Below are 25,534 nucleotides of genomic sequence, written 5' to 3'. Positions count from 1 at the left end.
AAACATTTTCTTCATATAAACTCTATTTTAAAAAATGTCTTAAAAACCTATGTTCTAAGTTCCCTTTGTCACACATGAGGACCATACAAGAAAGAAGAATGAAAATTTAGAGTAACAACAAGGAACTACCTCCTCTTACGCACCATGATTTCCACTAGGTTGATAAGCATGATTGTAGCCCTAACTTGTTCAGAAATGACAACTTCTAATATTATTCATCATGAAAGCTGATATAGCCCAAGATTAATTTAGGGTAGGTGGAGTAAATATGTTTTCCTATTATTAAAAGAAAGAAAATATGGTAGGTAATTTCCTCAAGTATAAGGTAAAAGATTTCAGCTCAGGTAGGAGAGTCATCTGGATGGATACTTACCTTATAATCAAAGTTTTCATTTAAGAAGTTCTTACGAAGTGCATCAGACAGGTATAGAACTGTTGTAATAATAACGCTAGTGAAAAAAAAAAAGAACATTTTAAGTTGGAAACTTTGCATTAGTGAAAATCATTTATTACATAAGAATAAAAAACAATTAAGGTAAAAGAAAACCTACAGGGGGCACCTGGATAGCTCAGTTGGTTAAGTGTCCAACTCTCGGTTTCAGCCCTGAGATCAAGCCCCATGTCAGGCTCTGTGCTCAGCTTGGAGTCAGCTTGGGATGCTTTTTTTCTCCTTCTTCCTCCCCTTCCGCTCACCCCCCCCCACCCCACTGTCCCCAAATAAATACATAAATAAATAAATTTTTTAAAAAGGAAAAGAAAACCTTCAGGAAGCGTGTGGAATAATATTATTTGAATACCATGTGCTAACTTTCTGAAAATTTTCTTTAATCTCTACACCCCCCAAAAAAAAATCAATCACTGAAGTTGGGTTCTTTGTAAAATGATACCCAGATCTATGAATTCATATGACTCAGGCAGAAATATATTAATCTCTAGCAGAAATTAATGCTTTTATTAATTTCTGAACAAAGCAAAATGATTAATCCAAATATAATATTCCATATTTGATTAACATGGAAGAAAGCCACACTTCAAAAAAAAAACAGAAAAAGAAATGGAGCCCAAAGATGAAATCAATAAAATGACAGAATATATTGAGTATTTATTAGAAGTCTTCTCTCTGTTCTCCCCCTTTTAAGGTATTAAGGGTCAGGCAAGAGCTACGGAAGGCAGACTCCCTCTCTCCTGGTGACAGAATGCCACTAAAGAAACAATTACAGACTGTGAAATTGTCTATAACCCAGCACTAAGCTGAGGGAAACTGCCAGTGGGTGTTAAGGCAATTCAGAAAATGGGGCATCTCAGGGCTGGAGAAATTAGGGGAAGCCTGACAAGGGGACATATTACAGCCACGTGTCGCTTGCTAGGGAGATTAAAAGAGGATTTGGTGAGCATTCTTGGTTAATTCTAGAGTTAGGCAATTCGTTCAAAACCTGCTCCTTTTTGTAGCTCTGTGAATTGACATTCAAAACTGAATGCATATCCAGTTGGTTCATTTAATATTACATACAGCATTACACTGAAACAACACAGGCCATTCCCCAAAATACTATAAACTAATGGTATACATATATATATATATGGCTGATACTCAAAACCTCCTCGACCTTTGCTGAGATGCATGCCCAATGGAGTGTCTGATGTGATGAGACTCCAGTTCTCACCACAGGATTTGCAATCAAGGGGTAGAGTTCTATGACCGCAAATAAAACAAAAGGAAACAAAACACCCCACCAACTTCACACCTTGATTATCCTACTGGTAAAACGTAGACTAGAGGGATATTTACTAATTAGAAGAATATTTAGAGCCTTTGAAGGACATAAAGGTTCATTATTGTCATCTGCTGGAAAACTCACTATGATAGCCTTCTCCTGGGATAAGAAAATATTAATAAGACTAAGGGGTCAGATGGTTGAATGAGAATAGCCCAAGGTAAAGAAAGGGAAAGAGAAGAAAACCACCATTTCTCGGGCACCTGCTCCACCGTGAGTAGGCATGTACATTTTATATATGTCAATTACATCTTTCAACAACTCTTACTGTGAACGTTAGGTATAAGCAGAGCCTATGAAAATGAAAAGTCCCGTGGTGTCTCCAGCTCCCCAAACAGCAGATACCATCAGTGAATTTCCTACTAAAGAGATAAATCACCTGCAAATAACAGTATGAAGTGGCAATTTTCCATAGCCACTAGCAGAATTGGTGATAACTGAAGAAATCATTAAAATTCCCTAAGTAGTTTATCTAAAACTTACATTATGAAACTAATGCTTAATTATCAGAAAATGGAATGCTATCAAGCAAGGAAGCAGTTCATTCTTAACATGTGGTTCTAAGCACAAACGTTCTGCTATGGTATTCAATGGAGAAATACACACAGTCCCACTACACCTGAGTTTCACATAAAAAAACCACCTTCTGGCCCACGACTGTAGCATGAATTGTTGTTCAGAAACAAGAGCATCCAGTGCTAGTGAAACATGACATATCTGGGATTTAGACTATTGGGCCTAAGGTCCTGGCAAGCAGCCAAAACATTCAACTTTCCAAAGTAAGAAGGTATTCCACAGCAAAGATGACCCATTTATTATTTATATGCTGGGTCCCAAACACAAACAAAATCCACAGTTCCCTGAACTGTGCTCGCTGGTAAACAACATGGAGCCTCTGTGACCTTATTGTCAACCAGTGAGTCTTAACCTGGTTGCTCCCTGGAATCACCCAGGAGCCTTTAAAATACAGATAGATACCCCCAGAGATTCTAATGAATGGACTTGGGTACAACCTGGACATCAGGAGTGTTAGGACTCCCAAGTGATTCTCCTGTGCACCCAGAACTGAGAACCACTGCTCCAGACAAAGCAGTGCTTCTCAAACTTTAGTGGGTACCTGGTGATCTAGTTAAAAATGCAGATTATGACTCAGTAGGCCTGGGGTGGGGCCTGAGATTCTGCCATTTCTCACAAGCTCCAGGGGATGCTCACGCTGTTCATCCTTGGTCCACCCTTTGAAGAGCAAAGCTCTCCAGAGGCCTAAGCCAGATAAACATTCCAACAAACTCTATTTCACATTCTCTTGGCTTCTAGCATTTTAGGCCAGTCATTATACCTGGTCATTCTTTAAGGGAGCATGTAGTCCTTGTTCTAGATTCAATACCTCGTCCTGTCACCAAGGCCGGTTTATTATTAGGCACAAGAGGCAGAGGACATAGGACCTACGATCTTTTTAGGAGCTTTGGAAAATATTGAGACCTGAAAAGATGTTATGGGACCAAAATTAAAACTGCAAAATAGGGAACCTGGGTGGCTCAGTCGTTAAGCGTCTGCCTTCGGCTCAGGTCATGATCCCAGGGTCCTGGGATCGAGTCCCACATCGGGCTCCTTGCTCGCCGGGGAGCCTGCTTCTCCCTCTACTGCTCTGCCTGCCGCTCCCCCTCCTTGTGCTCTCTCTCTCTGACAAATAAATAAACAAAATCTTTAAAAAAAAAACAAAACTGCAAAATAAAAACTAAAAAAAGGTTTAATTATATGTCTGTAGAATGCAACATTACTTATATCATTTATTGTCCAATTTCATATTTAGGCAACTTCTATTGTATTAAAAAAAAGTATAGGTTACTTTTTACAACTTTACAAGAATTCCTAAATATACAGAAATGCTGAGAAATCCCAAGCAGTTGGAGTTAAATGACTCACTCATAGGCCAATAATTTAAAAAGCAAAATGTAAAAATTGCTTTTTACTTCTTTTCTTCAGTAAAATGTGGCATGTGGGTCTATTTAATATGTTTGATAGGCTGAGAGGTAAGACCTCCAAAAACAAGACTTCCCAAAACTAGAAGGACCTAAAGTGAGTCTACTTCAAATGCTTTGCATTTATGCTTAAAACATTCAGCTCAAGTCACAGAGGCAGCTCCCAGAGCTTTTCATGGTAACTCAGCACTGAGTGAGGATCCTGGCACACAGGTCTCCAAGCCATAAAGGCAGTTATACATTATTGCTCCTTCATTGTAGTCGATATCTGTGGTGTTTAGAGATCTTGCTCTACTTGTTCCAATTTTTCCAAAACAATGTGGCTCCTTTGGTTTTATTCTTTTACTCATGACTCAGTTTTTGAATATAAGGACATTTCAAATCTCAGCACACCACTTCAATAGCCAAGAAAGGTTTGCAATCTGTTACTACAAATGGTCAAATGACTGATATTTGCCAAAGAAGTACAGGCACAAGGATGACTTCAGACAACCTTCATCTATGGGCACAGCACGGTATAATTTACATAGAAAAGAGGAACTAGTGCACAGGAAATCAAAGTTATTGCTTCAAGATTTTCAGTTGCCACCTCATTCTGGCATTTAGAAAGTATTTTTGAAGAAATACTACCTCCCTGCTCTAGAAATCTCATCTATTCTAATTTGTTGTAAACTACTCCAACTTGTTAACGTGCTGAAGCAAAAGCCCATCTCCACAAATTATACCTGGACTGGGAGAAGCAACTTTGTGGATAAACTGGGTATCAGAAGACTAATGTTTACACAATGAAAATCTAGAGAACTCTAATCATGGAGAAAAACAACTTCCCTACAACCTGGTGGGTTAATAGGGGCAGAAGAAATCAGCACAAAGACTCTTGGGGCAGATGAAAATCCTGGAAGGCCATCGAAGGGAACTGATCTAAGCTAGTGGTCCTCAAACTTTAGAGCCATGACAAAATCACCTGGAGGATTCATCAGACTTCAGGGCCTTACCACCACCGATGGCCTGGTGAGTTCCAGATGGGGCCCAACCAGACGATTCTAACGCACGTGATCGTCCTGTCTCGTTTTGGGGACTGTGTTACAGATGGAGGAGAAGACAGCCAAGGGTTGGAACTTGGACAGCAGTGATGCTGGGGGATCTGGCCTTGTTAATCACTGCTTCACCAAGGGCCTAGCCCACAGTAAGTTTTATTGAATGACTGTAGCCTCACAACTATATGTAAACCTATGCTTTGTTATACTTATTTGCTGTACTAGGTAATTCTAAAATGAGAAGCTTGTAAAACATTTTATGCCTTTTTAAAAGCTATTTTGAAGAACAGACTGAAGGCACTCCAAGTGGAGGGCACAGCATAAGCCAAAATGGAAGCAGGAAATGGAGTGATTGGGCTTTTAGTCAAGTGTGCTGTATGGGTGAGGAAGAACAAACCAAGATTGAAATGGAGGGATTTAGGGATTTTAAAAACTCCCTTGACCTTCTCCACTGAGTGGTACTGGCAGAAAGTCACTCATGTGTCAACAGGCTCAGGTTTAGCCTATCAGGCTCAGATCGTAAGGAAGCCTTTAGTTCATGGATCCATTCTTCCTACCAGCTCCTCACAACTCACCAGAACATGGAGTATGCGGGAGGTTCTTGCATAAATATTTGCTGTCACTATTTAAGTTTGGCACATTCATCTGAGTAATAGATAGTTTTGGTAAAAATCAGTATCTTATCTCTCCCTTGGACTGTAAAATTGTTCAAGGATTATTACCCTAATAGAAAAACACCACCACCACCAACAAAATACAGTAGTAGCCGTGTTGGTGGGTGCTCAACAGATTAGCTGCTCGACCACCCAACTTTTCATCGTCTCTATCACATACTCTGTCTTCCCTCCTGTTACAGTGCCAAGGCTCCTAGCTAAGGCCAAGCTTTTTGTGTGTGCACAATTTCAGAGCTACTCTAAGTGTGGCAAGCTTCTTTCACTGAGAAAGTCTTATCACAAAAAGCATTGTCAGCTAACCTAAACTGCATGCCTACGTGGTTAGTTTAATTTCCAGTGCAAGCTGATTGTGCACAGGTAACAGGCAGTTCTCAAAGGGCACACCGCAATTCTGCACTTAGCCCAACCCCACTTCCCAACCCCCAGCTTGTTCCTTCACTTATTCCTGTTTTCTTTAGTAGCACCAGTATTTCTGTCTTTGCTAACCCATTCCTATTTGTAAACTAAAATACTGTATTATTCCATATTTTAAAAAGAGTCCTCGTCCCTTAACTCCTTCCAGATGTAGCCCCATTCCTCTGCTTCCTTTCACAGCAAAACTTCTAATGAACTGTTTTCACTTTCTCAATTCCTAGCTGTTCTTGAATTCACTCTAATAAGGCTTTCTCCTCCATCGCTGCGCTGAAAGAGCACATGCCATGGTCATCAATATCTACACAACACTGCCAAATCTGGGGGCAACTGTCAGTCTTCATCATCTCCAATCTCCCAACAGCTCTTGATACTTCTACCTTCATGGAATAACCTCTTCACAGGACAGTATACTCTGCTGATTCTCATCTTAAATCATGGGCTGCTCCTTTTCAGTCTCTTTTGCTGGATGCTTCTCCATGTTCTGGGCTTTAAAATGGCAGCATGCTCTATAGCCCGGTGCTGAGTACTTTTTTCTTTTTAATCTACTCTCTTCCAGGTGCTCTCATTCAGTGCTTCAAATATCATCCATATCATCCAATGACCCTCAAATGCACACCTCCAGCCCTAACCTCTTCCCTCAGCTCCACAGAAGCAGGGGTAGCTTCCTCTTCTGTGTTTCCACTAAGATATCGAAGAGTATTTCAAATTTCTGTTTCACATAAGATTCTTCACCTTCCCCACCCCCAAAGCTGCTCCTCTCAGTATTTCCCCACCAAAGTGAATGGCACCACCATTCATCCTTCTGTTCAGGCCAAAATTCTAAAGGCCATCTTCCATTTTTTCTCTGCCACCCACATCCAGTCATCTGCAAGTTATGTTATCTCAATCTTCAAAATCGATCTTCTTACTACCTTCACTGCCATCTACTTGTTCGAGCCATTAGCTGGATTGCTGTATTAAGCTTCTAACTGGTCCTTCTTGGTTTCTCTCTTTTTTTAAAAAATATTTATTTATTTGAGAGAGAGAGAGAGAGCGTGTGCACAAGTGGAGGGGGAGAAGGGGCAGAGGGAGAAGCAGACTCCCAACTGAGCAGGGAGCCCACGTGATGCTCGATACCAGGACCCTGAGATCATGACCTGAGCTGAAGGCAGACACTTAACCAACTGAGCCACACAGGTGCCCCCTTCTTGGTTTCTCTTAATGTTTCTCTACGCCCTAATATTTGGGCCCTGTCTTCCTCTTCTAACCTCATTGTTACTGGCTCCTTCTCTCCTCATGTTCCAGCCACACTAATAGTCTTTCAGTTTCTTGAATGTGCCATATTCACTCTGACCACAGGGCCTTTGTATAAGCTATTTCTGCTGATAAGAACATTCTTCTTCCTTTGCTGTCTGCCTGTTAACTCCTGCTTTGGCTTTCAGCTCAAGTTTCACCTCCTAATGAAAGAGCCTTCCAATCCCAGTTCAGAACAAAGTTCCTTTCATAAACATTTTCAAAGAACTATCTTTGCTCTATCTTTATGGCATTTATTTTATACTTTAGGTATTGAAAAAGATTTGCTGAGTGGATGGGTCAGTAAATGAATGAATGACCTTCCCTAAGAATCTTTGGTTCCATAAATCACCTATTTGCTACACTGATCTCATTTGAAAACTAAATTACTTGAAGGTACTAGTCAACTAAATAATTCAGTGTTTGGTGAGAAAAAGCACACATAAAAAAATGTATGCTATGTTTGAAGCCAACATGCACACAAGATAAACAAAATAAGGGCCTGAAATGTCAACTGTAAGGCCAGAAGGTTTTACTTCCCTCAGTAAGCAAGTCTGTTACAAGATTTATCTCTTTGAAAATGTATAAAGCTGTGACTTTATTTTTGTACTATATTTTGCAATGTGTATGGGAAGGGGGTGGAGAGAAGCTTGTCTCAAAGTGTCCTGTATTTTTGGTACTTAATTTTCATCTCCCTTATGTTCCTTCTTTCTCAAATTGAGCAGTTGTTCTCATCAGAAACATCTACCAAGAACTTAACAGTGGGGACAATACAACTTTGCACACAAGCAAGAGACACATGTCTCATCCTTGCGCAAGTTAAGCTGGATGCCCTTACCGTGTCACCCGATATTAGACATTCAGGTGGAAATAAACACAAGACCATACTAATCACCAAGTGTCTGGTCACAGCTTTTAGTAGGACTTCATATAAAGCAAGGAAGCTACAGGATTTGGGACAACATAATTTATAGATGAAAGTTAAAGGCATTTAACTCACTTGAAAACACAGGAAGAAAGGACCAACACATCAAAGAATACATATTTTGAGGGATGAGCTGAATACAGCTGAGCTCAAAGGTAGGGCAGTGGTGACTTCTCAGCTAGTTACTATCAAGTTGACATGTATTAGGCACATAGTAGGTAGTAAAAGTGGGAGTCTGGGTAAAAATGCCTCTTTGAGGGGCCCTGATCAAATATTTGTCTAAGAAAGCTGGCAACATGGAAGAAAGGTGGTCAACTTCAGAGACGTGGATCTAGCTCCTGCAACTTGCATCTACATAGTTTAGCAAAGTGGTCATGTTTTCTTCCCAATGTATGCTAACATTTTTTAAAAAGATTTTATTTATTTATTTATTTGAGAGAGAGCACGCGAGAGCACACACAAGTACGAGCAGGGGGAGGGGCAAAGGGGGAGGGAGAGAGGGAAGCAGACTCCCTGCTGAGCACGGAGCGGAGCGAGGCAGGGCTTGAACCCACGAACCCAAGACCACAACCTAAGCCAAAGTCAAGACTTGAATGCTCAACCGACGGAGCTACCTGGGCGCCCCTGCCCTTTAACATATTTCAAATGTGTTTAACATCTTTCAGAAATGGACTTTTCTACCAATATTATAGTGGCTAATCTTTTTTATGGATAGAGAAGAAATAGTTGAAGGCTTATTTCTGGAATATATTGCATTCATAAGGCAAGAAAAATCTCATTTGGTTTCATAATTTGAATGGGAAATGGCTACGGTGGTTGCATGGGGAGAAGAGCGGGAAGCAGAAGAGCAGAGGGCAGTGTCTGTTCCAACTTGGGGTGTTCTCTACCAGACCCTGGAGTCCTCTCTCCAAATTGGGACGGACTTGCAATTGCCAGTGGAAAAACAGTGCCCATTTCTTATCAGCACTGACTTGAGTGGCAAGAGCGTGATGGTACTGCATTTAGCAAAGGCTGATGGCCTTTTTCTTGGATTTGCTTTGGGAGTATCTTCTGTTTAAATGTATTACACAGAACTCATCTTAAACTAACCCATGCTCCTGTTTGGTTAACACTGTAGATGAAAATCTTGAACATCATGTGTTTACTCAAAAGCAGAATCTATACTTCTAAGTCTGTTACCCATTTGTGTGACCATGAGTCTTCATAAATGGAGTGGAGATTTTTACGTAGAGAGATGGTGTTTAATTTTAAAAAGCCACATTGTGGTCACGGTTTTCAAGAAGCTCAAGCAGAGCCTGTGTGCATAAGGAACAAAATGTCAAACTTATTTTTGGTTTGAATTTTTGCCATTGAATATTCTAATTCAAGTCAAAATATCCCTCCGCACACAGGGCAGGCATAATGACCACATGATGACGTTGTGTGATGCAGATGTCAGCAGCCTGGACCTCTTCCCGGCTGGCTCCCTGGACCACTTCATAGTCCTCTGCAGAATGTTAGATCTTTGGTAATAACGCCAGATTCATGACCAATTGCTCCCTTTAAATCTATAGCATCCGGACATCCAGATGAAAAGATATTTGATTCTACTCACAGATATCAAACTAAATATGCTAAATTCTAAAGAGAGCTATTTCAGGAGTTTCAATTAGTCTTGAACATGGAAAAGCTGCTTCTGTACTTATGTAAAATATAATATGCCATATTATACTATTTGTTACTTCACAAGTTTTAACACATCGTTTTAACACCTCCACATCTATAAATGTATACTGCAGCAGAAGCCATATTAGGCATATCTTATCAAAATCCAACCCTATATTCCTGGGGCTCTTACCACCACCATACCTGGCATCTGGGGAGGACATATGGTGTCTTTGGTCTATGGATAGATACCTGGAGAATTCAACCTTTATCCTGAATATGAGGGTGTTTGGGGCTGGACAAAAGGAGGAAGGAGAAGCAGGCAAATGTAGACTTGAAGGAAAGAATGTTTATGAGACAGGGTAAATTATGAGTGTGGAAGTAAACATCAGCCAGTTTCCTCAAGAACTTCACCTGCATTCTGTATCCTGAGATGACAGAGACAGGAAGCATGAGAGCAGACACTGCCATGATACTTACTCTCTGGGACGGCTCCTGCCATTCTGGCAGCTGCCTAATCTCCTTTCCTGGCTCCTACTCCTTCAAGTACTGGCTAAGATCTTTTATTTTTTTTTCCTGGATATGCCTAATACAAGCTAGTTTTGCCAACTTCCAGAGATTCAACTTTATGTCAATATCTCTCCAAATGTCTTCTCTAGTTCCAAATTTTGCTGAGAGCATTATTTTCAGCTCTCTACTGGCCATATCCCTTGGCTGTATAAAAGGAACTTCAATCTTCATGTATCCAACTCAGGGGTCATATCTTATCCCCAGTGCTGAGCACATGGTAGATGCTTAATGTATCCTGCTGAGTTAAAATGAATTAAGAAAGATTAGAAATGACTTAAGTGTCTAGCAACAGGGCTGGTTAAATAAATGATGGTACACCAATTCAATAGAACATTATATGCCCATAAAAGAGCAAAAGAAACATAAATGAATGAGGGGCTTTCTATGTATTAATGTGGAAAGACTGCCAGGATTTTTTTTTTTTTTTTTTTGAGACAGAGAGAATGAGAGACAGAGAGCATGAGAGAGAGGAGGGTCAGAGGGAGAAGCAGACTCCCTGCCGAGCAGGGAGCCCGATGCGGGACTCGATCCCGGGACTCCAGGATCATGACCTGAGCCGAAGGCAGTCGCTTAACCAACTGAGCCACCCAGGCGCCCAAGACTGCCAGGATTTTTAACTGAAAGAGCAAAGTGCAAAATAGTGTATATATTATGCTACCTGCCAGGCTCTGTGTAAAAGAACACTGGAAGGTCACGCAAGATGCTAATAAAAGTGGTAACTACAGGCTGGGGGGTAAGGGATAAATACAGTAGATGGGAAGGGGTTTTTTCAATGTACACTCTTCTTATATTATTTGATTTTTGAACTATGTTAAATGTATCACCTGTTTAAAACAAATAGTAATATGTATTTTTTTTTAAATGAGAGAAGTTAATTCAGAGACAAAGAAAAAGAATCCCAGGATTTGAAGATTTCAAACTTGAGATCAAACTAGAAAAATCATTTTTGTATCTCCTCTCATCCATATACTAAGCTGCAATCATTGTCAACTTAAATGTCTTACTTGTTAGCCACCAAGCGCATAACAGTCCAGTCCTTCGGAAACATCTCTGGGCGTATCAATATTCGGAACACAGTAAATATCTGTAGCAGGAAATCCTTGGATAGGGAGGAAACAGATCATTTTACTGAGTTATTTTAACTGTCAATACACACACACACAGAGCACGGTTGTTGCCATTTCCAAAGCAACTACAGAAAAGGAAGCCATGCTTCCATAGTTCACCAGGAGAAGGAATCATCACTGTTCTATTCTCAGCCCCCACTGGCTTGCTACCCTTCCCAAATGTTCTCTTTTCCTTTTCTTTCTCATACACAGTGGAGATGACCTTTCATTCCTCTTCACAAACTCTAAACATTTAGATTTTATAAATAAAGGGGAAGACTGACAGTTGAAGATTAGCAGGCAAATATATTCTTTCTTTTATTATAGTGTCCTCAACATCAGAACTTTCCATAGCGAGAGAACGATCAACAGATCTTCCTTCTATGTAGGTGTCAAAATTTAGAAAGTTATGTTCATTAAAAAGCATTTTAAGCAAACACCCAGGTTTCTTCGAGGGCATTCTGAGGATGCAGCATTAATGGTATGCATGCAGGTTTACAGAATCTGAATGGGCTATGTAGAATACACTCAAATAAGGATGTGTGCTAAGCTGAGCCCAGTGGTGAGTGCTTAGTAGCTATGAGAGTGTCAAGGAATTATTCACAGAGTTGCCATGCCAGAGGGCAGCAGTGCTTACCGAGATGTTAACTTTAAACTGATCACCTAGAAACATTTTTGACAAAAAGCTACTGCCAGACACAGAAATACCTCTTCTTTTTTTTTTTTTTTAAAGATTTTATTTATTTATTTGACAGAGAGAGACACAGCGAGAGAGGGAACACAAGCAGGGGAAGTGGGAGAGGAGAAGCAGGCTTCCCGCTGAGCAGGGAGCCCGATGCGGGGCTCGATCCCAGGACCCTGGAATCATGACCCGAGCTGAAGGCAGTCGCTTAACCAACTGAGCCACCCAGGTGCCCCCAGAAATACCTCTTCTTAAAACATTTCAAGTGTTAGAGCCCCAATCGCTGCAGCATATTACACTTAAAGGGGACTCAAGGAGACAATATACATGTACTGAATGACATAAAGCATGCCCGATCAGAAAGAGATTGGCTCAGTCTAGTTTAGATTTGTTAACTAGCAAACTTACAGATTGGTTGATAACCTCAAGCAATGCTAGGAAGATATAGCTACCAATCTGACTGAAAGCAACAGTATGGTGTCGCTTAATTAAAAAAAAAAACCACACATGAATTTTATTTATGAAACCCAGCAACACATTATGTGAAACATGTAAACTGCTTGAATAGAAGATGATGGTTGTCATTCATATCATCAGAAGATAGATAGAATCTGAAAATATAAGAAACATGTGGTAGCTGTGTGTGTGTGTGGTTTTTTAACATACTCTAACAGCTTTGATCAAGCCCATAAATATTTTGACACGAAATTATTTTAGCTTCTTTGGCATCAACACACATACGTTGATATGTGTAGTATGTGCCATGTGGAAATAAATCCGCTAGGTCATTTGCCTTTAAATGGCCAGACAGACCCTTCTCATGTAGGCAGAATCACCAGACACAGTTTCCCAAATGAATTCTACTGCAGGTCAGACAATTTGGGGAAACCCCTCACATTCCAGACCTCTCTTGGGAAAGTAGGTCATTAGCATACTAATATGGTGAGAAACCCTTCTTAATGCATTTCTAAAACTTCAAAAAAGTTTTTCAGTTCATTCTTTTGGGTTTTCCAGACATGAATATATATAATCCCTGCAAAAATGGATGTCTGCATTTACCTTTCAAAGAATTATATCCTACTTCAGTTTCCTATCTGGTGGCACTTGCTTAGATGGATGTTTAAAAAAAAAAATCATGAAGGTGGGGAATCACTTCTCATAGTCTACAATGACTTAGGAATAGTTTCATTTCTAAAATATTGAAATTTCATCTTTTCCCCTCTCGACTTTTAGGGAATCGGAAATTGGAGGTAGCACCCTTAGCAATGGGTGTGTGTATGGGGGTAGGGGGGTAGGAGAGATTGATGGAAGCTGCACAGGGAAAGAATTGTCTGAAAAACTGGTTATAGCAGGCAGGACGTCTACCTTCCGGGCTGGCAACTTTGGTTGCTCTTCTTTTGTAGGGCTGGGGTCAAAGGGAAAGTTATTCCAGGTGTAGGAGCTGGGGACAGACCATCTGTTTCTGTGCCATCTTATTTTCTTATTCCCACTTATCTCACAAAATAAAAGGTGTGGCAGCATGCAACACTGAGCCAATGCCCGCATAGTGACATAGATCTTTGCTTCCCCTAAGAAAACTTTTTAGTGTCTCAAATAGCTTTCTACAGTACCCATGCAAGCTTCATCTACCTTTATAGAATCCAACGCATTGTGGCAATCTTACAATGACAATGAAAAGCCATTTCAGTGAAAATCAGAAAATCGAGATTTTAATCCTGACTCAGCAATGAACAAGCCCAACGACCTTGGCAGTTTATTTAACCTCTCTGGAACTGAGCTCTCATATTTGGAAAATGTGGAGGCTTTAAGGTCCCTTGTAGTGAGCCGTGATTTTGAAAAGTCAGTATGATCACTTATCTGTTATTATACTAGACAAATGTTTTTTTCTTATTTCTCAGCTGTAGGCTAATGTTTCATCAGAGGGTAACATAAACACCTTCTACTGTGGCACTCCCATCATATGACTGAGCTCTGCAAGGATTTACTATCAGCTGCCATGCAACTGGTTTCATTCAAACTCCGTTCCAGTATTTTAAAGCACTAATACCTGAATTCTGGATTCTTCAACAGCCCCCTGCCTGTCCTCCCCAAATCCACCGCTGTTCCCCGTCTGCCCTAAGTACTTTTCAGCTCTCATCGTTTCACTGAATGTGTGCTTCTGCATATATATACGAAATTATTTTGCACACATAACAATAACTAACACATCTTCCCCATAATTTAAAAAAAGAACATTGCTATAATAATATTCCTGTTTGGATAGCAAGAAATAAGTGTTTCATATGCCACTATTTTAAAATTGGTAGCCTGGGAGCAGTTTCTTCTTTGTTTGTTTACTTCAAATAGCACAACATGGTAACTTAACTGCATTACTGGTTTTATTCAAATCAGGGTTCAAAATAGAAAAAGGAACAGTGAGGTGGTACTTTACAGAAGCACTTTTTTTCTGCAGTGCAAGAGGTTCAAGTAAGGAAGTTCATGTGAAAACCACAACAGTAAAAAGGGCCATACTCAAATAGAAAAGAAAGCAAGAGCCATTTTTTATGATTTTAGAAATCATCACTAACATTTACTCATTCATAAATATTGAGTGCTTTATTACGTACCAGGCACTGTGTTAGATGCTGGGGACACCTAGTGGGGTAAGATACGTTCTTTTTATTTATTCATGCAAGAGTATTTATGGAGTGTCTGTGACATGTCATTCCACAGTAAGTTGAATGTAATGCTTGCCCTAAACGGAGTGTACAGTTTGGCAGGAGAGCTGAAGGCTAACCTAAAAACCACACGGATCTATGCATGCACTGCAAGTGAGGATAAGTCTGAGGACCAGGTATTCCACGGAGAGGGAAGAGCACCGGCATGCCTTAAAGGCAAGAGACAACACGGGGCTGCCTGGACTGCAATGGGGAGTGGCAAGAAATGGGGAAATTTATCCTGAGGGCAATGTAAGGCAGTGAGGGGCTTTAGGCAGATGGGTGAGAGGATTAAATTTGTTTTTCACTCATTTCCTGACTATACTGTACAAAAAATCGCTTTGTGTTTACACAGGATACCGTGGTATCAGCATAGCACGAGACAGAATGAAGTTTATGCAACAGAATTAGTGAGACACGGGAGGAGGTATTCCAAGATCATGAAACATGAGTTAAGAACTCAAGAAAAGAAAGCATCATGGCGTAAGCAGATAGACCAAGACACAGTCTCCTTATGTCAAAAGCAATGCCAGGGACAGAGCCTTCTAGGAACACATTTCCTTCACTTATGATTTAAAGTATAGTCAAATATTATCTTAAAAATTTTCTACAAATTTCAAATGTGTAACATCCTTGGTATGGGGTTTGAATTCAATTAAAGGGTGTTAATAATTATTATCACATTGAAATTCATAACCTTAAAGTTGAATATCGAAGCACATTATGCAAAAATAACTCCCAAGTGGTCTTCAGTCTTTGAGAGCTAGAGAACTATTTTTTATGATAAAATAAAGGCTATAAGTTGAAATAACTGTACAGAAAAAGATGGTTTGTGAGGTATGCAGACATTTATTAAGAGGGTTGTTTCATTCAACTGAGATATATTATTCTAGGCTCTGTGCTTGAGACACAAAGACATGGTCCCTACTCTCAAAGAGCACAGTTATCAAGGATCCAAGGAAACAACATTTAGAAGGCATTGTTGGGTGCTATCACAGAAGGTGGGGAAGAGTGGGGGTGGGGGGGCACCATATTCTGTGAACACTTTGTAAAGAAAGTGATTCCTGAGCTGGATTTTATAGCACGAGCTGAAATCAGGGAAGGATTAATAGGGGGTAAAATTAAGCAATTCAAGTGAGTGAGTAATGGTAGAATAGACATTTCAGGGAGACACAAAAAAATGATTCAGAGGAATTAAAAACTGTATGGTTGGTTTGGAATACGCAAGTAATTTTAACTGGCTGTCATGAAAGGGGTTTGGAAGAGGATGGAGGACAATGAGGATGGAAGGTCGACGGAGGATAGGGATTACTTGGCAGAGACTGGAACTTGTCCTGCAGGTAACGTGAAGTCCTCAGGGTTTTAAAGTTGGATTGTGACTTGATCAGATATGATTTTTCAAGGCTAGGGGGCCAGTACATGGGAGACAATGAAAGGCTGTAATAGTGCCGTACTTAACTTCCAGAACAGGTATAACCTCCTGCTTAAAGCAGGGTTCTCACAGTTCTATATGAAAAGTCATAATCCAAAGAACAGGAGACTCAGTGCTTTCCATGTACAAGAAATACCATGGATGTGGACAAAACTTTAGCCCTCAGCAGAAGGTGGGTGTATAATAAAACATTATTGACTACAGAAGGAGAAAAAAGAAAAGAAACAACTCGAATCACTTCCTGGTCTTTGCTTTTGTTCATTTCTAAAATACTGCCACGTTCCAAGGAAGGAAAGGGCTACACAATGCAGAGTACCAGCCCTCGGGTCCTTGCTCGTACACAGTCCTGTTGACTTTGTGACTCACACCACTCACACAGAGCACCTGAGGACCTAGGAGAAGAAATGGCATACTGTTCAAAATGCCAGGAGCCACTCCAACAGTAACCCTGGAGACGTCCTGATTCTGCAAGCAAGAACGGAGTTAAAACACCAATAATCTGGGAACTCCGTACTTTCAAAATCTGTTTTCATTTTCATTTCATTTAGAGAACCACTGTGAAATGCTTGGCCATATCTTTCTTTGAACTGATAAGAAGAAAGAAAAAAGCAGTGCTTTTTTAGCAGTGCCAGGGATAAAGAACAACAAAAATATTAATTGGAACATCTCAACATATAATTCATCAGTATCAAGGAAGATTTAAAATCCATATATCCCATGATCTAATAGTTCGACTTCCAGGAATTCATTCTACAGCAATAAGGGCACAAGTCCATAGAGACATGTGTGTCATGATGTTCCCTGAAGTATCCTTTCTCTTGGCAAAAGTCAGAAACATCCTGAATGCCCAGCAAAAGGGGAATGATTAAATTATTAGCATCCATATAGTGCAATTTGGAGGAAGAAATGATACAGTGATCTCTACAATATTCATGACATATTGTTGTGTGAAAAAGTGCAACTAATAAGAATAGTAGGATTCCATTAAAAATGTGTATGTATATATCATAAAAAATAGTCTGTGAGGACAACCTTATGTGTCACCAGTAGCTACCTCTGGGGATAGAATACATGTGTGTGGAGGGGAGGGGGACATACTTTATGACTTTTAACCAGTAGGTAAAATGGGAGTTTTAAGGTCTAATCCCAGTATCAGTTATAATTTTCCATTAAATACCACTTTACTCAGCTATACCTTTCCTTGTATGCAGTTCCCTTATATATTCCATTTCTAACCTAAAGGTAGATACAAAAAAAAAACAAACAAACCCAAATAACTCTCCTTCCATTAATTTGGCCTTTTATCCCCACTTCATGACTGGAACCGCCTTATTACTTTTTAAAGAGTTGACAAATGAAATTTTACGCGATTTGATGGCAAAGATTTTGGTTGAACAAACTTCATTAAAGTGTAAGAAAAAGCTGAGTTTAGCTGCCTGAGCAAAGAGCTCAGATGTTAATAGAATTCCAGGCCCTCTCAATTACTTCCTTGTGGGGGTGGAAAGAGTTTGGGGGAGGTTAGCGGGGAGTAAAATGAGGCACTGCAGGAAAACTGTTGAGCACTGCATGGCCCATGACAGTGGGGGTGGGGGTGAGGAGGTAATCTATAACTGTCAGCCGCCATCACTGTTGTTTATATACGTCACACTCATTTATAACAATGATTTAGATGCTCTTAATAACATTAAAGCATTAAGAGAGATTGTTTTATTAGTCTTGATATCCCCAATGCCTAGCCAAGGTGCTCAATAGATGTCTGTTGAATCAAATAATTGACATTTGTAATAAAATCATAATAGTGCCTACCTCAGGGGGTTGAGGATTAAATGAGTTATATGAATCAGTCTTTTAGAACAGTACCTTGCATGTACGAAGTTTTATATAAGTGTTTGCTGTTAGAGGTCCTCAGTTTCTTGTTACTAAAGTAGAATCTCAAAGTAGTCTAAAAATTCTGGTTTTATAATCCATTTGGCAGCAAAACCTGACCTGAGCTATTCAGTTTTTATTTAATCCCACTTAGAGTGAATATTTTTTTGACTGCAGAAATATTAAGATATTTAATTAGAGTGGCTATCCCAAATCCTACTGGAGGCCCTATATCATACACAGTATGTGCACCACATTATCTTCCTGAAATGTCAAAAGCTTCTAATTTCTAAAATACACGTGCTAGTAAGGACTTTGCATAAGGGACTGTGGACCAGTGTTACTACCTTTGAAAGATCTTGTAATGTAGGTTTCAGTAGCATAAACAGGGGTATTTGGCTTTGAAGAAAAATGAGAACAAGAAAAATGGATCTGTTAAAAGGTGACCTCTGAACTTTCAAAATACAGATTAAAACCAGCTGACTAATTAGCTTTTAATAAAATAAGTGACCTTTAGCTTGCCTTCCCCCAGTTACTCCCCTTCCATTCTTACACTGGGAAAATGATCTTCCTCCAGTCAAGGCTACTTCTGTCCCCTCCTGCTGCCACCTCAGGGAACCTTACTACCCTCTGCACTTCTTCCTTACACCTTCAGCTTCTCCTCTACCAGCTCGAATCGTTACCATTTGAACATGCTTAAGTCTCCTCCATTATAAATATTCCCATGATGTCCAAAGTTCTCCGTCAGTAGACACCTTATCCTCCTTTTCTTGGAACATGTTATACATCTATTGTATCTTTTTCTTTGTTTCATTCCTCAATTCATGACAGCGTGGCTTCTGCTCTCACCACTGCACTGAAATTGCTCATCGAGTTCATCAACAATATTAAAGGACCCTTTGAGGATCTTACTTCACCTCCTTGCAGTAGCAAGCAGTGTTCAACACTCCTTGATGCTTCATCTATCCTTTAAGCAATATCGATTGCTCCTTGATGCTTGGCTTCTATTCAGATCCCTTCAATTACATACTCTACACTCTCCTTGGATGTTCCCATTTACTCCCATTGATGTAAATGACAATTTCCAAATCTACATCTGCAGCCCAGCTTTCTCTCCTCAACTTCAGACACTGTCTATAAGACATCTCCATTTTGATGTCCCTCGGGTGACCAAACTCTAGCTGAAACTGGATTTATGTTTACTCCCAAACCTGTACACCCACACCTCCTGGGTTCCCCATGCAGTGAATGGCACCAACATCTGGCCAGTTGTCAAAGAGCCTGGGAGTCAACTTCAACTCTTCTTTCTACTTCACCTCTTTTATAAATTCAGTCACCAGGACCTGCCAATTCAACTTCCTTAAATGTCCCTAGAATCTACCATCATGATCATCTCACTTTCAGGCCATAGTCATTTCTAGCACAGACTACTGCGTCAGATCCTTTATAGGGTTCTGCCTCCTGTTTGACCTCGGCTAATTCATTTTCAGTAGTGCAACCAGACAGGTTTTTCTTAACTCAAATGGGATCATGGCTCTCCCCTCTTTCCTAAAACCCTCCACAGAATCCAAGTGTCATCAAAATAAAATCCATACACATTCGGAGAGCCTTGTGTCTTACAACTCTCTTCCTCATATTCTATCAAACAATCAACAAATGTTTCTTGAGTGCCTACAATGTGGTGAGCATGTTCTGGGATCTGAGGATACAGCAGTGAACCAGCCAAAGCTTCACACACCAAGGAGCTTATAATCTAGTAGTTAGGGGTTGGGGACTCACAAAAACAAATAAAGTAAAACATTCCAGGTTTGAATAACTGTTATAAAGGTGGTGTAGAGAGTGCTTTGTCAGTTAGCATATTCTGGTATCATTTTAGCTGAGAGATCTGAATGTCCTAGCCAAAGGTAAGCCCAGCACACTCCTACTCATCTTAGTTCTCAGCTGAGACCCCTTTGGGGACTTTCTCTCATGTCATGAGTTTGGGTTGGCAGCAATTCCCAGATGCTCCAAAGCACCATGTGCTTACCCTGGGAGTTCACTACCTGTGGGGTCAATGCCTATTACTTGACTGACTTCTCCCCCTACAGGGACTGGACAATTTGTACCTGGCCACATAACAAAAACCAGTAGTTGCCTGAATTTCTCAATCGATACTGCTTAAAGGATAGATGAAGTAATTAATAGCATTCAATAATTTTCCTGGCCCAAAGGCCCAGTTAATTTTGAAGTGGGAAATTGTGAAAAGGTGTGTGGCTGACTGAAATGAGGAAAGGCCACATAAAACACTTTATTCATGACTTCCACTTGCTTTATTATTATTAATGTGAATAATAAGGCATAAAACTCAATACCTAGATTAAATTAATCATGATTTTCAATGTGTGCTTCTCTGCTATTTTTTATTCCCAGGCTCTGTAAAAATAAGTAGCCTTTCCTATGGGGAAATTTTGAAACATGAAGTCAAAGACCTCTTATATAAAACCTAGTTCCTTAACTGTTTTACATATTCAACTTCTGAAGAAAGTTAATGACTGCACAATTATCTTCCTTTTTAGCCACATGGATTTCTGTGTGTAGAGTGGGCATTTTCCAAGGCCTTTTATCTGTTTTTAATTCTAAACTCAGGATTGAAAGTAAACATGAAAAACATATTTTTAGGCATGGATATATGCCAACTAATTTTCTGCTAGAGAGATTATATCTGCCCAAACTATTCTTTGTTTCATGATTCAGCTTGTCAGCCACTCCAAAGTAACTGAAAGATGCTTCTGAGGTCATGCAACATCTTCCAGATCAAAGATAAGTGATCCCTGTCCATGATCTGTATTAAAAAAAATCTACAAGTCTTCCCCTGAGGTGCTGTGAAGGCTTCTGGTCACACAAACGTTGCAGCGTGACCATGCCTACTGTCCTGTAATTCTCCACCACTGGCATGTAAGTCCCCTTCCATTATGATGGTTTACATATGAATGTGTCTGGAAAACTCAAGAGATGAAAGAGAAGTAAAAGTAAATAAGAAGAGATGACAGGTCATTCCTCCAACTGAGGACAATCAACTTCTAAGGTTTTAGTGAACACCATGAAGGAAGCACTGAAGCTTCCTAAATCTCAGCAAAGATTGAATTTTTATAAACCTGGCATCAATATTTTCTATTTAATGTCAGCCTGTCACACTAGCACAGCATATTGATTAGACTGTAGCTGATAGAGAATATCAAATTCAACTCTGCTTCTCTGGGGTCAGAACGTTGTAGCCAGAACTCCTCATTTTGGTTTTAGAGGGATGAAGTCAGCTAATATATTTATATATTCACCCTTACCTTCTATAAAGGCAATATTTCTAAGTCCACCTAACTAGAGTTAGTCTATTTGCTTTTGTCTCATTAGGTCTGTGATTCTATTTTAGTTTATTGGATTTTGCTGACAGGTATTTCAAATCCTATGTCTTTGTACAAAATAAAAGTTAATTGCTTTGCTTGAGTAGTTGAAATCTTAATGAGCCAAGACAGAGAGTCAGACATGTGGATGAAGGTGAGAAAAAACAGCTTAGAATTTAACATAGACAGGTAAAACAACTGTCAAGGAACTATCTTAACAATGATGATGAGAACAAGGAAAGCTAGAAAGACGTAGGAAATTTAAAAAAAAAGTCACTTACCCTTAATTCTTCCTTTGTATTGAAACTATCAAGAAGTTGTTGATAATGTCTATCTGTCATTTGTCGTAATAAGGACAGGAGACAAGCAACAAACTCCCCCTAATTTAAAAAAAAAAAAAGGCATATTTTTTTAATTAAGAGTAAAAATGAACATCAGTAACTTACTTTGAACTGCCCTCAAATAGAACACTTAAAAAAACCCACTAGGATCTAAAGTCACTCTGTGAAGTCTTTTAAATCTAAAGTAACAATATTATAGTCCAAATTTCTCCCTGTGATGGCCATTTACTTGGTATATATGCATTTCCAAATTAGGAGATTTTTTCGTTTGTCTGTTTGACTTGTGTGGAAGCTTTTCACTAGGAAACTAACTTCACACACTTAAAGGAGGTAAGGCAATTTACTGAGCATTTACTCTACCTTAATTCATTATGTCATTTGAACCTCATTATCAGTGCTATGAGGTAGGGGGTATAATATTTACTTAAAGACGATAAATTGTACGTTCAGTGGGCTAAAAAACTTGCCCGAAGTTACATCACTAAAAAGTAGAAGAGCTGAAGTTATCTATATGTCTGACTCCAAAGCTCTTCCTGTACCTCTTGCTCCATTTGAATTTACACAATCTCCTCCAACTCATCTGAGTTCTGGTCTGCTGATGGGCAGGGTATAGAGAAAGCCATATATTACAATGTTGGTTTCAAACTCCTTTTAAAAATAGCTTAATTGTGATCCTTTTCTGTTTGGGTGCCAAGTGATTGACTCCTAAAAAATCCATTCTTAAAAATTAATAATGAAAAAAAAGAGCATCCATAGATTTGAAGACCTATGAAATCACTGTCACTTGCTTGCATTTCCCAAAGTACATCTAATTTAAAATAGTTATGCTCTAATGCAACATTTTTTGCTCAGCAAAAATATTTATCTACTTTTAATGGGAACAATAACATTTAAAACAATATGAACACAACAGGAGAAGCAATCAGTGGTAACTGATGGTAAATTTACAAAAATGTACTTTAATTGGGAATTGGTGTGGGTTGTTTTTTTTTGTTTGTTTTGTTTTGTTTTTTTTGCACTTATGTGTAAAGAGGCTACAGACTCACGTGTAAAATCAGGAATTGAAAGCTTTCATAATTGGGATTTTCTAACAGAGGCAGCTAAGTCAGGAAAGTCAAATGTATCCCTTCCAGCTGCCCAGGAAGGTCTGGAGATGCTACCTAATCACCAGATCAGGGTAACCAAAGATGCAGGTTGGCTTCTTGCATAAGGATAAACATTTGAAACACACAAGTATGGCAAATAATTATTTCCGCACACTTAATGGGACAAATATTTAAGAAACTAACAAGTAAGGGCTAGCAGAAATCTATCTTCTAAGCTCAACATAATACTTTGTTAACGAACAAAGAAACTCTTGGTACTTAACACTAGCTATGGAAAATTTAAGGGCACAATGATTCATATTTTAGTGCATGTGTGTGAGGAAACAATCCAAGGCTAGGAAAATAATAAGCCAAAAGGAATGAGAGAATACCACCTGGTGCTCACACAAGACTGGGTATAATATCTTTTTTCCACCAGCAAGACTGGAAAAACCTTGCCATATCAGGGGATCAGAATACTAAAAAAGACCTTTTCTCAGTAACAGGGAAAAATTACACCTAGAATAAATGCTGCTCTGATCCTACCTAAGGAAGTTCATAAGCAAGATATGAAACAATTAAGTAGTTCCTAAGAAATTTAACCTCATTCCAAAGCAAAGTTCAAAAATATTTCTAGGAATTTAAAAAATTTATTTTCAACAGCATAATATCCACGATGTCTGGCATTCAATAAAAAATTACCAGGCATACGAAGAAGCTGGAAAAAATAATGATGCAAATGAGGAGAAAAAAAATCAATAAAAACAGACCCAGAAATGACATAAATAAACAGAATTAGCAGTAAAAGACATTAAAATAGCTATTATTACCATAGTCTATATATTCAGGAAGCTGTAAGAAAGTTTGAACATGTTAATTTCAGACATGAAAGAAAGCAAAAGACCTAAATTGAGATGAAGACTATTATGTGTGAGATGAAAATTTACTTAATAGAACTAATGGCAGATTAGACATCTGCGGAAGACAAGATTACTGAACTTGGAGACAGTAGAAACTCTCCAAAATTAAATTAAAAAAAAAAGGAAATAAAAGAAAAAGCATCAGTGAACTATAGAACAACTACAAGTAGCAGAATATATATGTAATTGGAGATCTCAAAGAGGAGGAGGGCATAGAAAAAGTAATTGAAAAAATAAGGGGAAAAATTTCAGATTCTCTGAAAACTATAAACTTAGGTATTAAAAAATTTCAACAATTCCTAAGCACAAGAAACATGAAAAAAATACACAAAGGTGCATTATAATAACATAGCCAGAGATAAAGAGAAAATATTAACAACAGTCAGTGAAAAAAAGACACATTACATACAGAGGAACAAAGGTAAGGATGAGATATATCTCATTAGAAATAATATAAGCTAGGGGCACCTGGGTGGCTCAGTCATTAAGCGTCTGCCTTCAGCTCAGGTCATGATCCCAGGGTCCTGGGATCGAGCCCCGCATCAGGCTCCCTGCTCCACGGGAAGCCTACTTCTTGCTCTCCCACCCCCCCTGCTTGTTTTCCCTCTCTCACTGTGTCTCTCTCTGTCAAATAAATAAATAAAATCTTTAAAAAAAAAAAAAAAGAAATATTATAGGCTAGAAAACCATGGAGCAACACCTTTAGACTACTGAAAGAGCAAAAACAACTATCAATCAAGACTGTGTTACCCAGCAAAAATCTTTCAAAAAGAAAGACAAAATACTTTTCAGACATTCCAAAGCTTAAACAGTACACCACTTCTATTCAACATTATACTGAAGGTTCTTGCCAGTGCAATAAAACAAGAAAAAATAATAAAGGAATATACATTGGAAAGGAATAAAAAAACTCTTTATTCACAGACAATATATTTGTGTATATAGAAAATGCTATCAAATCTATGAGCTACTAGAACTACTTAAGTGAATTAATCAATGTCTCAGAATATAAGATCAATGTACCAAAATCAATTTTACTTCTACAGATGAGAAATAGTCATCGGAAACTGAAATTTACAATAACATAATTTATAATACCACTGAAACATGGAAGTACTTAGTGATATATAGGACAAAAGATCTGCACACTGAAAATCATAAAACACTGATGAGAATAATTAAAGAAGACCTAAATAAACAGAATACTATGTTCACAGATTAGGAGATTTAATATTGTTAAGATGTCAATTCTCCTCAAATTGATATACAGATTCAGGGTAATCCCAATCAATATCACATCAGGCCTTTTGTGGGGTAGAAAGTGACAAGCTGATTTTAAAAATTCATATGGAAATGTAAAGGACTTAAAATAGTGAAAACAGGGGCGCCTGGGTGGCTCAGTCGTTAAGCATCTGCCTTCGTTCAGGTCATGATCCCGGGGTCCTGGGATCGAGCCCCGCATCGGGCTCCCTGTTCAGTGGAAAGCCTGCTTCTCCCTCTCCCACTCCTCCTGCTTCTTTTCCCTCTCTCGCTGTGTCTCTCTCTGTCAAATAAATAAAATCTTTAAAAAAAAAAAAAAAAGAAATAGTCAAAACACTGTTCAAAAAGAATAAAGTTGAAGGACTTATACTATGGGACTTCAAGACTTATTATAAAGTTCTGGTAGTCAAGATATTGTGTTATTGGTGTCAAAACAGAAAAAAATAGATAAATAGAACAGAAAAGCCCAAACCAAAAAC

The 25,534-nt window shown here is 39.0% G+C and overlaps 1 protein-coding gene across 7 annotated transcripts in view; it reads right to left on the bottom strand.

Annotated features, from left to right (window-relative positions):
- DOCK4 (dedicator of cytokinesis 4) overlaps positions 1 to 25,534 on the bottom strand; it is a 422,159-nt gene that overhangs the window by 78,139 nt on the left and 318,486 nt on the right. For all 7 annotated transcript variants that reach the window (XM_064575038.1, XM_064575039.1, XM_064575040.1 and 4 more), the window contains 3 exons: positions 21,731 to 21,829; positions 11,295 to 11,389; positions 374 to 449 (listed from right to left, as the gene is read on the bottom strand). In XM_064575038.1, coding sequence (XP_064431108.1) covers positions 374 to 449; positions 11,295 to 11,389; positions 21,731 to 21,829 — 270 coding nt within the window. The remainder of the gene's footprint in view (positions 1 to 373; positions 450 to 11,294; positions 11,390 to 21,730; positions 21,830 to 25,534) is intronic.

This window comes from Mirounga angustirostris, unplaced genomic scaffold (genome assembly GCF_029215605.1).
Source record: "Mirounga angustirostris isolate CCGP_5_RB_7025 unplaced genomic scaffold, mMirAng1.0.hap1 SCAF_12, whole genome shotgun sequence".
Taxonomy (NCBI): Eukaryota; Metazoa; Chordata; class Mammalia; order Carnivora; family Phocidae; genus Mirounga; species Mirounga angustirostris.
The sequence above is the reverse complement of the archived record's forward strand: the minus strand, read 5'-3'. Positions and strand labels throughout refer to the sequence as shown.